The sequence below is a fragment of the Euprymna scolopes genome, chromosome 4 (genome assembly GCF_053919585.1).
Source record: "Euprymna scolopes isolate OS-2025 chromosome 4, ASM5391958v1, whole genome shotgun sequence".
Taxonomy (NCBI): domain Eukaryota; kingdom Metazoa; phylum Mollusca; class Cephalopoda; order Sepiida; family Sepiolidae; genus Euprymna; species Euprymna scolopes.
The window spans coordinates 139,279,852-139,301,792 of NC_136485.1; the positions used below are offsets into that span (position 1 = coordinate 139,279,852).

Here is a 21,941-nt window from a genome sequence, read left to right on the forward strand (position 1 = left end):
ATATTCAATGGCGCACGCTATTCATGCATGTTCTTAATCGACGTTTGATAATAGTTCACGAGCCCTAATAAACTCTGCAAAGTAGTTACATTATGAGGTTCTGGCATGTCTTTTATAGCTGTGGACCTGTCTGGATCGGTTTCGTCCTGTCTTTATCTATGATATGACCCAAGTATTTAATTTATTCCCAAAAAAATTCGCATTATGTTAATAGGGGATAAAATCCCAGTGTTACCTAGTCTTTCCAATTCTTTTTCAATTTTGGCTTGTATGAATAAATCTAAAACCCCATTTCTACCAATAGTTTCTTCCCAGGTTTCGTAATCTGCACCAACTCTGGCATTAAAGTCATCAAGAATAAATAATTTATCTCTTTTGGGAATTGTTGTCAGGAGGGTTTCTAGTTCGTTATAGAACATGTCCTTCATCTTATCCAGATGTGTCATTGTTGTGGTGATTAGTGTCGCATGACTCCTCATCCAAACTGGTAAGCACATTATCATTAGACGGTAATTGTTTCCTTTAGGTAGGGAAGTCAGTTTTCTGGTGTGTTTGGTTTTAATTGAAAATCCAACTCCTGCCTTTTACATTCTCCAACACTACTTCCGCTAGAAGGCATAACCGCCTTTTTCCTCTATGACTTGACCTTCTTCAGCCATGCTAGTTTCGGACAAGGCTGTTATGTTCACATTGTGGCGACCTAGCTCTCTGCCTACTCGGGCGGTTTGCCTTTCGGGTCTGCTTGCTTCTGGGTTTTCATCAAGAGTGTGTATAAAAAATTACCTTGGATTTATTTTATGTAATGTACATTCTGTTGCACTTTAAAAAAAATCGTTGAAAATTTCATATCTATATCATTAATTGCTAGATGAAAGATAATGTTTTTAAACTGCAACAAAATTTACATTACGTAATAAATCCAAGGTAATTTTTTGATTAATTTAAATTAAATTTTTATACCTTACTTTGTAAAATTTATAAAAGTGCACTTTGAATATAAATAAATTTCAAATTGAATCTTGTACCTTTATTTTTAAAGCCTATAGTAAAAACATTTTGTTTAACAATTTTTATGCATTGGATGAAATGCTTTTCTAACTTGTATCTTATCTTTTTACTATTATATTTTTATCTCCTTCTGTCTATTTCAGTTTGTATTTCTTCTCACACCACAACTCATTTTTTGCAACTCCCTCTTTGTAATACAGGTCTGAATAATGAGAAAATCTTTTTTTTAACAAAAACTTTAAAATAACTTTTTTAGATTAAATTTTAATTCATATAACGATAATAGACTTATTCTCTTTTTTTACTACGAATTATTCGTTAGTTTGTTTGTTTTTACTGATAATGAAGTAAACGTGGTCTCGATTGTAATGTGAAAACAGTTCAAATCTTAGAAGCTTTCTACATAAAAAAAAACTAGACAACCTCAATTGAATAACATGAATTACGAACCCAGTCACACTATCTTAAAATGGGTCTTGGATATGACCTTAAACTATATCCGATGGTGAGGCCCCAGCTTTTGGGCTTTGGGGAGTGTGGAGCCACCTCTTAATTGCCATTGCTCCCAGGTCTACTCTGACCCGGAGTGGTAGTACCTGTTAAGGTCCCAACTATGGGTTAAATAGAAACTGACTTGAAAAAAAAATATATATTCTATTAAAAACTTTTTCTTCAAAGTCACTGGTTTCAGCACTAAATAACCTGAAAAAGAGTTGATATGCCGTAAAACAAAAACAACCAACTATCTTAAAATGATTATGTTCGTAATTAACTATATATATTTAAAAAAAAACACACATTTTAAATTTTGTAAATTTTAGATTCAACCTTTTTGTAAATTAAGAAAGATTCTTTAGGTTTATTCAACAAAATAAATTAATGTTTTGTTTTTATTCTTTTTGTTTTCTTTTTAGGAATCAATTGTACTAATGGATTCACTCCTGGCAACACGCACTGTTATAAAGTAAGCACTATACCTACTAGAAAGGAAGGTGAAACTTCATGCAACCAATTTGCAGAAACTTTTCCATATGGATTATGGAGTAATCTAGGGTTGACCGAAAAGACATGGATAAAAGAACACGTGAGTTGGAAATTATATAAAAAATATATATAATCAACGAAACACGTGTAAGAAGAATTATGCTATAAATAAAAAAAAACGAGTATGACGTAAATGCATCTTTGGTTTACTTCCCATATATATGATCTGGAAACGTAAATTCATTTTTATTGAGATGGATTAATTGTGGCAATTGGGAAAAATAATTATTAGAAATATAGATTAAAATGATATATTTCTTCATAATTAAATATATATATATATAAAGTGTGTGTGTGTGTGCTTAATTATATATATAAATAAAATATTCTAATTTTATATCCAAATATAATATTAATAACAAATAAAAATATGATATTAATAACAAATAAAAATATAATATTAATAACAAATAAACAATATTTAATAACAATAAAAATTCATTTAGTAAGCTTAATAGTGCAATAATGGAGCTATAAATACTTTTATAACGTAGCGCTTACTGGAAACAGGCACCTATTTTTATGCTAATGAATATTTGTTAATAAAGAAGGTTTAGTTTTTTTTTTCACTATATAGGTGTACAATTATCTCCCTTTAGCTGTTATAGGAAATAAAAATCGACCTCTTTTCCAACAGAATTAACTATTAGCAATTAACAACATAATTGTATTATCTCCCTTCGCAATTGTTTTTAGTAACGATATGAAAACATTTAATTAATTTAGAATTCTAAAACATTAAATAATAATAGATTAAAATCCCTTACTCGAAATGTTGTACATGGATTTTTATATATAATACAGTCTTTTTCTTTATTCTCATATTCAATTAAACATTAAACCTAAAATGGGCTTAAATATAGGTACTAAAATAACGATAATCTGTAAACATTACTTGCCACTAATACGAAACTAAAATTAACCGTAACGCTAATGCAAGGTTGTTACGGCCATATTATAAATATAGAAATAAAAATTAAAAAATTCTTTTTATAAAAAATTAATTATGGGAAATAAAGAAACAGCGAAATCTAATTTAGGAACTCAACAAATGGGATATATAAAAAAAAAATTTTTTTAATGGCTAAGGATTTTCTGTGGAAACTTCTCATAACTCTGTTCTTAAATAAGGATACGAAAATTAGGTGATATATTAATATTTAAATGGGCTTTTCCGTAGCTACCGCAAAGGTAAATGTTTCTCACATGCTTTTTCCGTTATGGGAATTTTTCCGTTATTCTTTCTTTTTCTTTCTCTTCTTTTTGCTCAATTGTCAAAAGTGATTTCATTCATAAAGTCTGAAGAAATGCTGACTTTTTGAAAATTTTCAAACAATATAATATTTGAAATTGTCGACTGGACATGGAAACAATTGTAACGTAAAATGAAATACACTTTCTGTTGCCATCAGCACCTTTTCTGAAGTCTTGGTTTTACTTACATAGTATATTAATGCTCAATTATGAAATATGATAATTTAGTAGTCTACTCTTTAAGTCAACTCTTTTTGGCTTAAAACTTATATGTATATGAAAATTTACTGGATTATACGAACTCAGTATATTACATACAAGTATATATATATATATATATATATATATATATATATATATATATATATATATATATATATATATATATATATATATATACACTGGTTACAATGTTCAGATTTCTGCAAGCGAAAAGTTTAAGGGCTCATATCAAAAGGCGATAGAAATTTTTTTTTAAAATGTGGTTTAAAACTGAAGGTCACGTGATCGATTTATATATATTCATAAATGTTCTCCCTGATAAAATTGTGTGTTTTTATGGGCATGTCTGCTGATGACACCACGTCCGAGCCTCTTGCATGCGAGCCGAACACTCTACCAACTGAGCAAGCCTGCCACACACACAAAAAAGTTTATTAACTAACCCAGATCAAGCAAACGGTGGGAAAATCTGACAGTGGAATGAAACTGCTTCGTCTCGAAAATGTATGGTAACAACTTTTATAAATTAGATATATTTAATAATAAAAATTTTTATTACCTAAATTGAATAAAATAACATATATATAATTGGTATTTCGAAATTTAATGCTTCTCATCAGTAGAGAAGAGCGGAGCAAGATTATATATAGAAAAAAGCATATATAGCAAGATTATATATAGAAAAAAAGCATATATAGCAAGATTATATATAGAAAAACGCATAGCAACAAAATTTAGCATAGAAAAAATATACTGTAGGTATATAGAGTACAAAGAATAAAGATAGATAGGAGAAAAATACAAAAGTATTAAAAAATATATATATAGGGAGAAATATATAAAAATATACCTACTTTGGGGTAATTGCGCCAACTAAAAAAAATAGTGCTTTTTATATGCGTGGTTGCCAAAAGAGCACTTTTAGCTAGTTGCTGCAATTATTCCAGACTTGGCGCAATTACCCCAATGTATGGTATGTCTGCTGATGACACCACGCTCTATAATGGATATGAGGGAAATATGAATGCACAAGAACCTAAGAAAACGACCTTCAGTCTGTGGTGTAATGAGGCTGTAAGTGAATAGTAACATTTAATGCTGCTAAGACTAAGCTTCTTTCCTTTTAACAACTATAAGAAACGTTCTCAATCAATGATTGCCATAATAAATATAAGCATACCTGAGGGACCATCTTTCAAACTCGTCAACCTAACATTCACGGGCAACAAGAATTAACACAAATACATTGAGGACATTGCCAAAGATGATTCCCCTCTAACATGCTAGAAAATTACTCAAACCAGAGAGCTCCATATATCTTTACAAAGCCATGGAGTATTGTTATCATATCTGGGCTGGTGTATCTGCTGCTATTCTCTCACTCTTAGTCAAAGTCTAAAAAAAGAGTCTCAAATCTAATAGGTCCCGCACTATTGGCCAATCTCCGACCTGTCCCATCGTCACAGCATCGCATTATTGTACCTGTTTTACATGTACTTTAATGAAATGTTAAATTTGATCTCAAATTTTATCACCTTACGTTTCAAGCAGCAACATGCCTTGTTTGGGGGGTGAAAATGAGTTAATATATTCAATACACACACACACAAACACACACACACACACACACACACATATATATATATATATATATATATATATATATATATATATATATATATATATATATATATACGAGCAAACAGTTAATAAAACATGTTAAAAAACACTTTGAAATGAGTTAAAAACATATTTAATCTTAAAAGGAAACACTAGATAAGAGTTTTTCCCAAATGCCATTTCGTATAAGTAAAAAATAAATATACTGATTATCTTTCAGAGATAACTGTCTCTTTCTGTCTTAAGGCCTGAACAACAATTAATGGGCACTTGAATTTGTACCCGCTATCTTGTTTTTCTTATCCAAAGAAACTCATAATATCTGGCATATATATATATATATATATATATATATATATATATATATATATATATATATATATATATATATATGAGCAAACAATTAATACAATATGTTAAAAAACACTTTGAAATGAGTTAACAACATATTTAATCTGAAAAGGAAACACTAGATAAATGGATAGTACTTAATCCGCGGAGTTTCGAAGAAATACTCTCCTTCTCATCAGAGAGTAGGATTTAGCAAAATGCGGGATCGGATTTTGCATGCAGAAGTATTTGATGAAACAACAAGTAAGTCAAAGATCTTACTTGAAAACAAAATAAGTTAAGCAGAGGGAATATGGTAAAGAAAAAGGTGATTACACATGAATGGATAGTCTAGTGGAAGATAAAAAATCCAGTGAAGGTAAAATCCAAATGTAAAACTTCAAGAAAGTTAAAAGAATTTCCATTTGTACAAGTAAAATCCAATCCAATATATATATATATATATATATATATATATATATATATATATATATATATATATATATATATATATATATATATATACGACAGAATTTAACTTATGAAATAAAAGTTATATGTCTGTCTGTATCCATATTTTCAAACTCTATCTCCACTGTAACTAAAAGTTGCAGAGGGGTGCTAGAGGCTTCAAATGATAGGATTTTTTATGGACCATTCTTTTATGGGTCTTTAGCCGGTTAAATTTTAATCAGCTCAAATGCGTTTCATGTTGGTACAGTGGTAACGTCACCAGCTTTGAATGCTCCTGTTTCGATTCTAACTAATGGCACCCAAATATTTATTTTGCTTTTGAAATCATGATTCTATAATAATATATACGAAATCTGGACAAATTAAAATATCATATTTAAGCGCATTTTACTCCCGGAGAAAGACCCCCACCCCCACCGACTAGTTTACAATATTTAATAAATCATCAAATGTTCAAAACGTGGAATACATAAAAAAAAAATGAGTGGAAGCGTATTCTTTCTTAGAGATAGAAGGATAGGAAAGGTTTATTCTATTATTGATGTATTGGTGTATTTATATATAATTGTTTTTTGGCTATGTTTTTTTTTATTTATTTATTTAGTATATTTATTTATGGTTTTTAATTATTAAATACGTTTAATTCTCAAGCTCTGAAAAAAAAATTATTTTCTTCTTCTGACCGCCACTCTCAGCAAGAAAGGTGCCATTGCCTTCACCCTCCATTATGTCTCCACCTTTCACCATCACTATTCTCCTCTTGCATCATTTGCATAATCAAGAGTTTTTCCCAAATGCCATTTCGTATAAGTAAAAAATAAATATACTGATTATCTTTTAGAGATAACTGTCTCCTTCTGTCTTAAGGCCTGAACAACAATTAATGGGCACTTGAATGTGTACCCGCTATCTTGTTTTTCTTATCCAAAGAAACTCATAATATTTGGCCTATATTTCGAGTAATCCACAAACAACTTCGATCACCTGAAGGAATAAGATTAACAGTTTTTCTTAACAAGGATGGCATTATGATGAGACTTGTCAAATTGCCGAAAGGCGCCATTTCTGACATTTTTTTTTCGAGATATCTTTATAATCCAAGGCGTCAACTTGTTCAGCTAGTGTGCTGTTAATGGCTATTGATGTCAACCCAATTATCATAGAAGGAAAACAGATTTATCATTTATTAATTCATACACAAAAAATTGTGCGTGTATTAAATCACTAGGATAAATAAGCTCTTTCTTTCCATCATGATGATGATCATCATCATCACCATCAACATCACCATCACCATCATTATTGTAACCATCGACAACACTCACAAACACATTTACACCTGTATTAAATTACTAGCTGGACCTCCGCCATTGCCCGGTCATACAATACACTTAAACATGATATTTTAATTATTGCAGATTGCGTATGTATTATTATCGAATCAATCCTCTATTGATTATTATATATTACGAGGAATAATTTGCCCAGTGGACTAATTCACAAAATATATAAATAAATAAAGATTATAATGATAATGTCGTTCATCAAATTTCGTCTGTGTTTGTTTACAATATCAGCTGATATGGCGATCGTAAAAGTAGTATTGCTTCTCTTATAGATAAAATAGCATTTTTACAGGGGAATATTTTACGTTAAACCGGCCAAGGTTACACCAGTGTAACGTAAAATATTTCCTTGTAAAATTTCTTCTTTTTTATCTATAAGATAAAAAAAAGACGACTGGTGTTTGATCAAAAGTACTGATGAGCCATACTGTTTGGTTTTTAAATCCCTGGAACAGTTCTTCATAGTAAACAACTTATGATCACTAAAATTATATTAGGACCATCGTGGATTCTTGGCAGTAAACTAATATAGTCGCTGGAAGAGCTTGAGTGAATTACAAACAAAATAGTTTTTCCTTGGGATTAAAAGTTTGTATTTTTTTAACTAGGGTCCAACCCCTCTCCCATCGCCACAACGTTGCACCCCTGTGCCTGTTTTATAAGTATTTTAATGAAATGCGCTCTGATGAACTCATAGCCCTTGATCCCCCTTCACGTGCATATCCCCGATAAACCCGCTAAGCAGCAAAATCACACCCCTTCACTGTTGAGATCCCTAAATGCCAGAAAGCTTTTTACTCTAATAGCTTCTTCCCTAGAAGAGTTAGACTTTGGAATTCCCTTCCTGCCACCTACTTTCCTAACCGTACAGATACGCAGAAGTTCAAATGTAGCATAAACCAACATCTTAATCCTTTTTAGGCATGGTCCCAGTTAATAGCACCTTACGTCCAAGTGGCAATATGCCTTGTTTGGGGGTGAAGGTGAGTAAAAAAATATATATATTTTTAAAAATTTAAATAATTGTAAGGCTATATATATATATATATATATATATATATATATATATATATATATATATATATAGATAGATAGATAGATAGGTAGATAGAGACATACATACATACATACATACATAATTTTAAAATTAATTTTATGTATCCTAAATTTCTTTTCAAAAAGCTTTTGGTTGTCCTGAATAATATTATGCGTCTATAAACTTACACTTAATTTTCTTTCATTTCAGGGTCAAATGAGAGGTGAGTTAATTTTCTTTTATACTATATATATATATATATATATATATATATATATATATATATATATATATATATATATATATATATATATACAGGGTGTCCACAAAGTCTGACTACATAATGCAGCCAAACTTTATGGGAACCAGGTAGTTTATGTGGCAACACTTTGTGGACACCCTGTAGATCATGTAGCCAAACTTTGTGGACACCCTGTAGATTATACAGCCAGACTTTGTGGACACCCTATAGATATGTAGCCAGACTTTGTGGACACCCTATAGATATGTAGCCAGACTTTGTGGACACCCTGTAGATTATGTAGCCAGACTTTGTGGACACCCTGTAGATTATGTAGCCAGACTTTGTGGACACCCTGTATATGCTTTGTGCATATTGATGGTGCGGTATGGTTTAATATGTGTTCATTTTTTGCATCAAATTCTAATTCCAGTCAATACATATTAATCCTTAATCATACATCGGCCGGATATCATAATACTTAGTTCGCTGCACCTTATCAAAATAAAGTTTCATACAGAATTTAAGCAAGAACGGTCCAATAGTTTTGGGGGAAACTTCTAGAATTAATGTAATGTCAGCTCTACTACATAATCAAGTTACCTGAATAGATTTTTTCGATAAAAATTTTAAAGCTCTAGTGTTGTGTTCTTTAGGGGAACAAATTTATTGTCCCACTCTGTATATCTATCTATCTATCTATCTATCTATCTCCTTCTCTCTCTCTCTCTCTCTCTCTTTCTCTCTCTATCTCTCTCTCTCATATATATATATACTTTTTATTTTTTATTACCGTATCTTTCTGTTAAGTTACATTATTGTTTCTGCTACACGGCCGTTTTTTTTTTTGGCCGTCTGTAGCGTCCTCAGACATTTTCTGTAAAAGTCTGAGGACGCTACAGACGGCCAAAAAAAAAACGGCCGTGTAGCAGAAACAAATAAAGTAACTTAATAGAAAGATACGGTAATAAAAAATAAAACGCATATTTGCTCTACAACAGTATTGAGCACTTTCTTCAGTTTTTATTAATTACCATCTCCACTATATATATATATATATATATATATATATATATATATATATATATATATATATATATATATATATATATATATGCATGGCAGTAAGGTAGGGAACTTTATATGAAGGAAATTAATCTTTAAAACTGAAACTTTTTATGGTGATAAGGGGCAACAGCTTGTATTGTCATTTGTGGTAGAAGAATAGTGCCTAAACATATGAGATGCTGCTCACAGTCCTTGGTTCTAGAGATGGAGAAAGTAAATAGTGACGATTATTTTCTGTAAACAGTCCGAAAGTTGTCGACAGAATTCGGACAATGAGTAAAATCTCTCAGGTATAGAACGTAACCTAGCCATCAGATGTTAGCGGCTGGACATTTGATGGGTCAGTTTATGAACAAAGTAACCTAGAAAACATCGAAAATTGAATTAATAAGTGAATAAATAGTGATCGCATTGGATGGCAGAACTTTTTCATTAAAAAAAGATCGGCCCAGTCTCGCTTTGAAGTCCATAAAGATCTCTCTCTCTCTCTCTCTCTCTCTCTCTCTCTCTCTCTCTCTCTCTCTCTCTCTCTCTCTCTCTCTCTCATACACACACACAAAGTGCTTTTTTTTTATATATAAGTAGAGATAAAGATAGCGTGGATAATGTTTTCACTTTATTTAAATTTCTTTATCCGTGTATTTATCCTGAATTCTTTAAAGCCATGCACTAGGTGTGTCAGAAATTTCGTGAAAAATAGTGAATAATTCCATCCCGTCTTTCCAAGCTTATAACTCCTCGAAAAATGTAATTCAAGCCCTAATTTTTTTTTCAATTAAAGGAGCAAGGACCAAGGTTTCATTAAAAAAAAACAAAAAACAACAACGTGTTTTTTATAACTACACTTTGTTCATTCATCAGGCACATTTGGATAAATATAGGAGTTTCAGTGGATTTACATGTACGAAACTAAAATAATACAACCATTATATATATATATATATATATATATATATATATATATATATATATATATATATATATACATATATACATATAATATGGTTGTATAGTATAAATATCTTAATATATTATTATATAATAATGTATAAAACTATACAACCATTATATATATATATATATATATATATATATATATATATATATATATATATATATATATATAAAATGGTTGTATATTTTTAGTTTCGTAGTTAACCACAGTTAGATGGACACCACAAACTGAATTATGACTTTGTTGGCACGCGCAAATTACTGCTGCCCCCTACTGACACGTATTTGACATACTCTTCTTCGGTGTTTCTTTCTAACTCTTTTGTATCAAATAGATTTGTATAAAATAAATAAAAACATATTTAGCTCTACTATTTTTTCTCTGTGTTTTATTTTACCAAATATACCTCCTAATATATATTTTTCATTAGGAATTTGTTTGTGTTGGACTTGAAGACATCCGGGTTGAAGTCGTGAGGGAAACAGGCAAGCGGAACAGAGTTCCACAGGCGTGCAGTTCTAAGAAAGAAGCTTTGTTCATGGAATCTATGTTTTGATTTAGGCACAGATAAGGAGTGGGGAAAATTATTGACGGTGGTTTCAGCTAGATTGGCGAGGGCGGACCAGAGAATGGAGCTTAAACGAGCACTTACCATGGAGATAACGATAGAACTAAGATAGGCTCGTTACGTCTCTTCTGTGGGAAAGAGGTTGCAGGGAAGAGAAAAGGGCATCCCCCACCAAGCCACAAAGTCTATTTTGTACTCTGTCAAGGCAGGATAGGCTGTTTTTAGCAGCTCCTGCCCAGATGTGGCAGCAGTACTCCATCCTTGGACGTACTTGGCTTTTATATAGATAGAGAATTACATCATTAGTGAGCTATCTTCTGGAGCGGTAGAAGGATCCCACCATTTTCCCAGCGACTTCCCACAGACTTGATATGTGTGTTACATTTAAGATCAGGAGTAAAGGTCAAACCCAGAAGCTTATCAAAACATGGAGCCTCCCCTAGACGAGAGCCATGCATTTCAATTGATGCCAGATGGGGATCAGAGCGTTTATGATGTAGAGATAGGAGCTTGGTTTTAGATGCATTAAAGGTAACCAGCCACCTCTTCCCCCACTGTACCACGCGCGCAAGATCAGAGGAGAGAGAATCAGAGAGAACATCATCATTTACGGCCTTTGATGTGTTGCCATAGATAGTCGTGTCATCAGCATAGATGTCAATGAAAGATTTTAGTATGTGTTTTGGGAGATCATTGATGTAGATCAGGAAGAGAGTTAGGCCCAGTATGGACCCCTGAGGGACTCCAGCATTAATACTGTCGGCCTCTGATTTCTGTCCATCAACCACTACTCTTATGAGCCTATCAGAGAGAAATGATTTAATGATCGAGAAAACATTTCCAGTTATACAGTAGCTGGAAATCTTGTGTAGTAGTCCTTTATGCCAAACCTTATCGAAGGCCTTTGATATGTCAAGAGCAATTGCCCTTGAAATGAAGGCTTTGTCGAGAGATTCGCTAATCCTATGAGATATAACCGTTAGCACATCTGCTGTAGATTTAGCAGAACAGAAACCATATTGCATGTCGCTAAGAAGGTTATTTCTGCTGAGGTGGTTGACTACTTCTCTATTTATTGTGGATTCCAGCAACTTACTCATGACACACAGGAGACTTATTGGTCTGTACTGAGAGGGAGATGACTTATCACCTGAATTCTTGAATACAGGGGATACTGATGAGGTTTTCCAGGGTGTAGGGAAACACTTCTCCTTAAGGCAACACTTAAACAGCATTAATATGTTGCTACACACTCATGAGCATATTTCGGTCAGCTAGTTACTAGTAACTAGAGACTTCTTCAGGCAATAGAGCTTATAGGAAAAATAAATCTTTAATGAAGAGATTTCAGGAATTCAGCGTTACAAGAAATTATTATCAGCAGGTCACATTGCATGCTATTAAAAAGAGAAGTAAAATATAAAAATAAAAAAGGAAATGGTTTTTAATATATGGGAAGAAGGGGAAATAGGAGTGTGGATTAAGGTTTGTATTGAAATAGAGGAAAAGGCATAAAGAAAGGAAGAAAGGAAAGGAGGAGGTTAAGATAACAAAGATAAAAATTATCTATTATATAATATATAGGCCATCTTCTATAATATAAATTTCACCTGTCTGTTTAAATATATGTATGTATGTATGTATGTATGTATGTATGTATGTATGCCTGGAACTTTCGACAAAGACGACAGATTTTCACGAGTTTGGCATCGTTTTGAAACTCGACCCTTTGGACGACAAATGTCGAAAAATTGGCTAAAAACATTAATTCCTTTACTCTCAACTGGGCACTTTTCTACAAGGAGGGGTCGCTTTTTTAGCCGATATTTTCGAAAGTCATCCCCTCTTTTCAATTCATTGGCCCTTGTCACTTCCAGTTTAGTGATAGACGCAATGGCAAAGACGTCAGTTTTTTTTCTATTTCGCGTTCTTTTCCTTCTTCATGGTACGGGTTCGAGCATCCCTGCCTGCCTGCCAGCCTACTACCACTTTTTTTTTTTTTTTTTCTTTCTTTTTTGCTCAACACACACCTCCAAACACCCAGGCACGCCGGACAACCAGGTTAGTATATATATATATATATATATATATATATATATATATATATATATATATATATATATATGTATTATAGTCAGGTTTTACGTTACTGGTACTATGAAACACAGTACTGCCTCCCGCATGGTCATTCACCGGTGACTAAACTTGTCTCCACACCAACTTTCTAGCGAGAAGTTGGGTTAGTCTCCTAGAAGAAAAAAAACTTTCAAAGATAGATACATACTTCTCGGCCACTGTGATGGGAATCCATGTAAGAGAAGGGAAACTCCAAATATCTAACCTGAGTAGTAATTGTCTGTATTTTTGAGATGAGGTGTTTTCATTGATTGAGATTGTCGGACTGACTTCCTCATCTTGGTTGTTATTGTCACAACGTTTCGGCCGTTTTGCCCTCCGGCCTTCATCAGGTGAACGGTTTGTTAGGAGTCTCGAACCCAACCCTTTATTATTATTACGGGGGTACCGTGTTCGGACTCCACTCTAGGCTTTGGGACATAGTTGCTGATTATGTCCTAGTGACATATGGCCGAGTGGTCCTAGACGTTGTATCAAAGTTTACAGTTACAGGTGCTGAGTTCAATCCTGAACGAAGGCAGTGAAAAAGTAACATTGAAAAACAGAGTCCTAGCTGGAGTCCGAACACGGTACCCCCGTAATAATAATAAAGGGTTGGGTTCGAGACTCCTAACAAACCGTTCACCTGACGAAGGCCGGAGGGCAAAAGGGCCGAAACGTTGTGACAATAACAACCAAGATGAGGAAGTCAGTCCGACAATCTCAATCAATCTAACCTGAGTGCCTGGATGGATCACTCGTGTTATTTTATGTGTCATTAAAAAACGATACCATACTCGAAAAGTGGTTTGTGTGCAGTGCAAGTTCAACTCTTCGGGCAAGCAAGTAAGAATTGTAAAATAGAGTTTTAGTTATGTATTTCATGCATTTTTTTCCTTTCTCTTATTTAACCTGTGTACCAACGTTTTGCTTGAGAATTTCCCACTAAAAAAGAAAGAAATTTTCACGCATTAACTCGCTTGCAAATAAGTTTATTAATGGGCTCTGTCCTATGTATCTTATTTTAAATCAAACATTACCAAACTGTGTCAATCGCTTTATTTATGCAACGTTCATGATTTTCGCTCGTTTGAACACTGAAGACTGTCTTCTGTCTATGCCCGAATTTAGCGTTTATAAGTTGTTTATTCTCTTCATTCCTGTAGCTATTGTTTAGTGGTCCGGAGGAAAAGGTTTAACAAATGGAGTCAAAGGTAGCTCTGTGACTGGGTTCGAATCTCCTACACCAATGATTGCTATAATATTATACGGAAATATATTATGTAAGTATTTTCATTATTTAGTAACACGAATTTCATGCCCTAAATCTGAAGATTTCTAATGGGATGAAACGCTAGCGCCTCTGTGGACCTTAATTGCCATGAATATATTTTAAAACTTATATATATATATATATATATATATATATATATATATATATATATATATATATATATATATATATACACTGTATCAATCAATTTATTGCAGATTAGTAGATTAGTAAAATATCAATATTTCACTAAATATATGTTGCAAAAAAAGAAAAAATTGCAATTGTATTATCAAAAGGTTAGTTATATCCCAAAACATTATTCAAATTAATGCGATATTCACGACGTTATGGCATTTTATTTATTATCAAGGAAATTATACTGTCATCGCTTTGTTTCAGATCTCTTACAATGCCAAAAAGAAGCAAAAAAAGAACTAGTGATTGAAGGTTATCGAAAAGCAAAGGATTGCTGCTGGACTCGCAGAAGGATTGTCCACCAAAGATTTAGCCATGGAGCAGGAAAGGGATCCAAGAACCTTGGCTAATTCATGAAAGAAACATATTGCCGGATGGAGGGTTTGGTCACATATTTTAGATACACGAAATATACTAAGTTTTTACGATTTTCCAGAAAGTTGACCATTAATTTGCAATTTTGGAAGCATAAAACATAGTCATCTTCATCTATGAAATTCAAACAGGGAAATAAAATATCATAGCTTAAACGAAAATAATTCATAACTTAAATGAAATCTCCTTCCGTTTTTAAAGGCAGCTGATGTTGGTTATAATAATAATTAAAAATAATTAAATTAAATTTTAAATAAATTAAATAAATCAACTTTGTATAATATTTCTAAATAGAATACCTAAAACAATTCTATTACTAATTTCCCTTAAAAATTTAGGGCTAATTATTAAAAAATTTTCTTTAATGTAATATGCAAATGAGATAACCTCATAAATGTTGATACCTTTTGAATAAATAGTACATATAGAAATGATGCAGGTATAAAGTATATATGAGTCTGGCTTCAGTGTTGAAATCTATTTGAACAAGGCCGATAGCCATTAGTCGCATGCTCTCGTGTAATTAATGAATGTGTGAATGACCGAAAAATGGGCTAAAATGATTTGAATGACCTTAAGGATGACTTGAATACTTAAAAAATAACTGGAATCCTTCAAAAACAACTTGAATGATCTGGAGAATTATTGAATGGCTTTGAGACTGACAAGTTGTAAAGTGGGTGATCATTTTACATTAAATTAATGCAGAAAAGTGATCCCCCACTTTATATTACAATAAGTATAGAGTGTAGTAAGGACAGATACTACACTTTGATCTTGGCCAAGAAAAGGGTATTTATTTGCTCCCCACCGAAAAAATAAAGCACAAGTCCGATTTTTCATGTGAGGAGTGAAGGGAAAAAGGGTTGCCCCTACATTGACCAAGGTTTCATGTGTGGGGTTGGTATTTATTTGCACCCCCAATAAGCAAATTAGGCACAAGGCCAATTTTAAATGTGAGGAGTGAAGGGGAAATGGAGATCAGCTCCCCGGGGAGTAGGGGAGCTGGATAGTGACAATTGGTATGAAGGTTTGCCCCTACATTGACCAATGTCTTATATGTGGGTTGCCCTTACATATTGTCTTTGCTTGCAGTATCTGCCAGAACAGGTACTACACTTTGAGATATTAAATCTTTTATTCATGTTAAAAAATACAGTAAAAATTAACGATGAACAAAAAACTTAGGCACATGGCCAACTCAAAAGGGGGGGGGATTTTGGGGTCGTTGGTCATCCTTGTCACTCCAGAACTAAACAAAGTCAAAAGTTTCTCCCAGCTAGTATCTTCTTTCACCATAATACCGCATTCACCCTTTCATATTGGGGGACGTCCTAGTAACTCCCAATTTTTCGCCAAAAGGCCAAGAGAAGGGTATTTATTGCTCCCCCTACCGAGCAAATTAGGCACAAGGCCGCTTTTTAATGTGAGGAGTCAAGGGGAAATGGGGGCCAATTCCATGGGGAGTAAGGGAGCTTGATAGTGACAATTGGTATGAAGGGTTGCACCTATACTGACCAAGGTCTTATATGTGGGACTGGTATTTATTTGCTGCCCCACAGAGCAAATTAGGCACTAGGCCGATTTTAATGGTAGGAGTGAAGGAGACATTGGGACCAGCTCCCCGGGGAGTAGTGGAGCTTGATAGTTACAATAGGTATGAAGTTTTGCCCATACATTGACCAAGGTCTTATATGTGGGGTTGCCCCCACAGATGGTCTTTGCTTGCAGGATCTGCCGGACAGACACTACACTTTAATCTTGGCCAAAAGGCAAAGAAAAGGTTATTTAATTGCGCCCCCACCGAGCAAATTAGGCACAATGCCGATTTTTAATGTGAGGAGTGAAGGGAAATAGGGGCCAGCTCCCCGGGAAGTAGAGGAGCTGGATAGTGACCATTGGTATGAAGGGTTGCCCCTACATTGACCAAGGTCTTATATGTGGGGTTGCCCCCACATATTGTCTTTGTTTGCAGTATCTGCCAGACAGATACTACACTTTGATCTTGGGCAAAAAGCCAAGAAAAGGGTATTTATTTACTCCCCCTACCGAGCAAATTAGGTACAAGGAAATTTTTGATGTGAGGAGTGAAGGAAAAATGGGGACGTACTTCCCGGGGAGTAGCGGAGCAGGATAGTGACAATTGGTAAGAAGGGTTGTCCCTACATTTACCAAGGTCTTATATGTTGGGTTAGTATTTATTTGCTCCCCCAGCGAGCAAATTAGGTTAAAGGCCGATTTTTAATGTGAGGAGTGAAAAGGGAGTAGGGGAGCTAGATAGTTACAATTGGTATGAAGTGTTTCCCGTACATTGACCAATAACTTATATGTGGAGTTGGTATTTATTTGCTTCCCCACCGAGTAAATTAGGCACAAGGCCGATTTTTAATGTTAGGAGTGAAGGGGAAATGGGGACCAGCTCCCGGGGAGTAGTGGAGCTTGATAGTGACAATTGGTATGAGGGGTTGCCTTTACATTGACCAAGGTCTTATATGTGGGGTTACCCCCACATGTATGGTATTTGCTTGCAGTATCTGCCGGAACAGACACTACACTTTGAGGTATTTATTTGCTCCCCCACTGAGCAAATTAGGCACAAGGCCGATTTTTAAAGAGAGGAGTGAAGGGGAAATGGGGACCAACTCCCCGGGGAGTAGGGGAGCTGGATAGTGACAATTGGTATGAAGGGTTGCCCTTACATTGACCAAGGTCTTATATGTGGGGGAAACCCCACATATGGTTTTTGCTTGCAGTATCTGTCGGAACAGACACTACACTTTGATCCCAGCCCGAAGGCCAAGAACAACTTAAAAAGCTAAGAACATCATGTACTATAAACAGCCCTTTGATCTTAACCAAAAAGGTCAAGCACAAAAGTATTACGGACAGACTGACAGACCGACCATAACTGACGGAGTTACTTATAGAGTCGCTTGCACGCGACTAAAAACGGTGTACCTTTCATATATATTAACCAAATTGTGAGCAAACAGACCGGAATATGACTTTTATGTTATATATATATATACTAGACTACCAGTTACCCGTTGGGTCAGTATATTTTATAGCTAGCTATAGAATAGTGACCATACAGAATGTCGTTGCGGGCCTGTCCCTGCTCTATCATTATTTTCATGGCAAGTGCTCACGTTGTATTGTCTATTTATAAAGGATTGAGTGTTTAATTATCTTATCAGGGTTAATGTCGTTGTGTGTGTGATCGTCTAGTGGTCTTTCTATTACATATGTTCATATGCTGTTAAGTGTGAATATGTGTGACATGTCATGTATCTCCAACATACTTTCTGCCATTTCGTTGGTCCATCTGGAAATTCTCGTCTGGGAGGGAGACTTCTTGATACTTGTTTCTGGGGACGAAGATTTATTTCACTCCAAGACAAGAAATTGGTTCTATAGTTTTTTTATTCACCTTCCAGTTTGTTCGCAGATGATTGGAAAGTGAATTTGGCCTGTGTTGTTTCTTTTTCTAGGTCCTATTTCTACCACGTCAGCGTTCCCCCCCCCAGCGAAGAGGAGGAGACAACAGCGAAGCAGTCTGCTCTCGTCCAAGCCCCAACCAAATCTCCTCGATTCAGCTAACCTGATCACATGACTCACACACAATCCAATCAGCTGATCTTGACTTCCGGTCAATGTGTCTACACTATAATTCACACTCTACCCCCCTCTCTCTCTCTCTCTCTCTCTCTCTCTCTCTCTAACACTCATCTGAGCTCCAATTTATGGCCCCCACCAAACTTAGTCCCGCCTCCCCCCTCTTTTGGGGGAATCTTTGTGACCTTTTGCCCAAGATCAAAATGTAATATCTGTTCCGGCAGATGCTGCAATCAATCACCATTGTCCTTGTGGTAATCTTTTGGTCCATGTAGGGGCAACCCTATATACCAAATGGCTCTCACTATCCAGCTCCCATTTCCTACCTCTCAAGAGCTGGTCCCCTTTTTCCTTCCCCCTCCCTCTTCTCTCCACATTAAAAAATGGCCTTGTGTCTAATTTGTTCAGTGGGGAAGCAAATAAATACAGCTCCCACCCCCCGCCAAATTTTTACGAAAAAACATTCTTTCTTAGAACTACACGCTTGTGAAACACTCTTCCGTTTTCCTGCTTTCCAGCTAACTACAATATGGTCGTCTTCAAGTTCAATGTAGACAAGTTCTTGATGAGCGGTCCCCTTAAGTAATCCAAAATTGCTACTACTAACGATAACTATAATATTGTCCCATTGACTATTGTACAATCAGTAACCTTTATCTTCGAATGGCCTCCGCACCTCGATAAGTAGTGACTCCTTTGTAATAAAAAAAAAAAAAAAAAAAAAAAAAATTAAAATATTTTAAAAAATTCTCTATTTTAAGCTTTGCATTTTAAGCTTTGCTATTTATCATTTCAGCTATAGTAATAGAAAAAAAAAAAAAAAAAAAATTAAAATATTTTTTAAAATTCTCTATTTTAAGCTTTGCTATTTATCATTTCAGCTATAGTAATAGAAAAAAAAAAAAAAAAAAAAAAATTAAAATATTTTTAAAAATTCTCTATTTTAAGCTTTGCATTTTAAGCTTTGCTATTTATCATTTCAGCTATAGTAATAGAAAAAAAAAAAAAAAAAAAAATTAAAATATTTTTTAAAATTCTCTATTTTAAGCTTTGCTATTTATCATTTCAGCTATAGTAATAGAAAAAAAAAAAAATTAAAATATTTTAAAAAATTCTCTATTTTAAGCTTTGCATTTTAAGCTTTGCTATTTATCATTTCAGCTATAGTAATAGAAAAAAAAAAAAAAAAAAAAAAATTAAAATATTTTTAAAAATTCTCTATTTTAAGCTTTGCTATTTATCATTTCAGCTATAGTAATAGAAAAAAAAAATAAAAAATTAAAATATTTTTAAAAATTCTCTATTTTAAGCTTTGCATTTTAAGCTTTGCTATTTATCATTTCAGCTATAGTAATAGAAAAAAAAAAAAAAATTAAAATATTTTTAAAAATTCTCTATTTTAAGCTTTGCTATTTATCATTTCAGCTATAGTAATAGAAAAAAAAAAAAAATTAAAATATTTTTTAAAATTCTCTATTTTAAGCTTTGCATTTTAAGCTTTGCTATTTATCATTTCAGCTATGGTAATAGAAACAAAAAAAAAAAAAAAATTAAAATATTTTTAAAAATTCTCTATTTTAAGCTTTGCTATTTATCATTTCAGCTATAGTAATAGAAAAAAAAAAAAATTAAAATATTTTTTAAAATTCTCTATTTTAAGCTTTGCTATTTATCATTTCAGCTATAGTAATAGAAAAAAAAAAAAAAATTAAAATATTTTTAAAAATTCTCTATTTTAAGCTTTGCTATTTATCATTTCAGCTATAGTAATAGAAAAAAAAAAAAAAAATAATTAAAATATTTTTAAAAATTCTCTATTTTAAGCTTTGCATTTTAAGCTTTGCTATTTATCATTTCAGCTATAGTAATAGAAAAAAAAAAAACAAAAAAAAAAAATTAAAATATTTTTTAAAATTCTCTATTTTAAGCTTTGCTATTTATCATTTCAGCTATAGTAATAGAAAAAAAAAAAATTAAAATATTTTTAAAAATTCTCTATTTTAAGCTTTGCATTTTAAGCTTTGCTATTTATCATTTCAGCTATGGTAATAGAAACAAAAAAAAAAAAAAATTAAAATATTTTTTTAAATTCTCTATTTTAAGCTTTGCTATTTATCATTTCAGCTATAGTAATAGAAAAAAAAAAAAAAAAAATTAAAATATTTTTAAAAATTCTCTATTTTAAGCTTTGCATTTTAAGCTTTGCTATTTATCATTTCAGCTATAGTAATAGAAAAAAAAAAAAAAAAAAATTAAAATATTTTTAAAAATTCTCTATTTTAAGCTTTGCATTTTAAGCTTTGCTATTTATCATTTCAGCTATAGTAATAGAAAAAAAAAAAAATTAAAATATTTTTTAAAATTCTCTATTTTAAGCTTTGCATTTTAAGCTTTGCTATTTATCATTTCAGCTATAGTAATAGAAAAAAGAAAAAAAAAAAAAATTAAAATATTTTTAAAAATTCTCTATTTTAAGCTTTGCATTTTAAGCTTTGCTATTATTCATTTCAGCTATAGTAATAGAAAAAAAAAAAAAAAAAAAATTAAAATATTTTTTTAAATTCTCTATTTTAAGCTTTGCATTTTAAGCTTTGCTATTTATCATTTCAGCTATAGTAATAGAAAAAAAAAAAAAAAAATTAAAATATTTTTAAAAATTCTCTATTTTAAGCTTTGCATTTTAAGCTTTGCTATTTATCATTTCAGCTATAGTAATAGAAAAAAAAAAAAATTAAAATATTTTTAAAAATTCTCTATTTTAAGCTTTGCATTTTAAGCTTTGCTATTTATCATTTCAGCTATAGTAATAGAAAAAAAAAAAAAAAAAAAAAAATTAAAATATTTTTTAAAATTCTCTATTTTAAGCTTTGCATTTTAAGCTTTGCTATTTATCATTTCAGCTATAGTAATAGAAAAAAAAAAAAAAAAAAATTAAAATATTTTTAAAAATTCTCTATTTTAAGCTTTGCATTTTAAGCTTTGCTATTTATCATTTCAGCTATAGTAATAGAAAAAAAAAAAAAAAAAAATTAAAATATTTTTAAAAATTCTCTATTTTAAGCTTTGCATTTTAAGCTTTGCTATTTATCATTTCAGCTATAGTAATAGAAAAAAAAAAAAAAAAATTAAAATATTTTTAAAAATTCTCTATTTTAAGCTTTGCATTTTAAGCTTTGCTATTTATCATTTCAGCTATAGT

The 21,941-nt window shown here is 32.3% G+C and overlaps 1 protein-coding gene across 1 annotated transcript in view; it reads left to right on the forward strand.

The window, feature by feature from the left end:
• The window catches only part of LOC145272118 (uncharacterized), a 110,542-nt gene that overhangs the window by 12,101 nt on the left and 76,500 nt on the right, over positions 1-21,941 (forward strand). The window contains exons 2-3 of the mRNA XM_080127023.1: positions 1,923-2,092; positions 8,545-8,557. Of these exons, the coding sequence (XP_079983149.1) occupies positions 1,923-2,092; positions 8,545-8,557 (183 nt within the window). The remainder of the gene's footprint in view (positions 1-1,922; positions 2,093-8,544; positions 8,558-21,941) is intronic.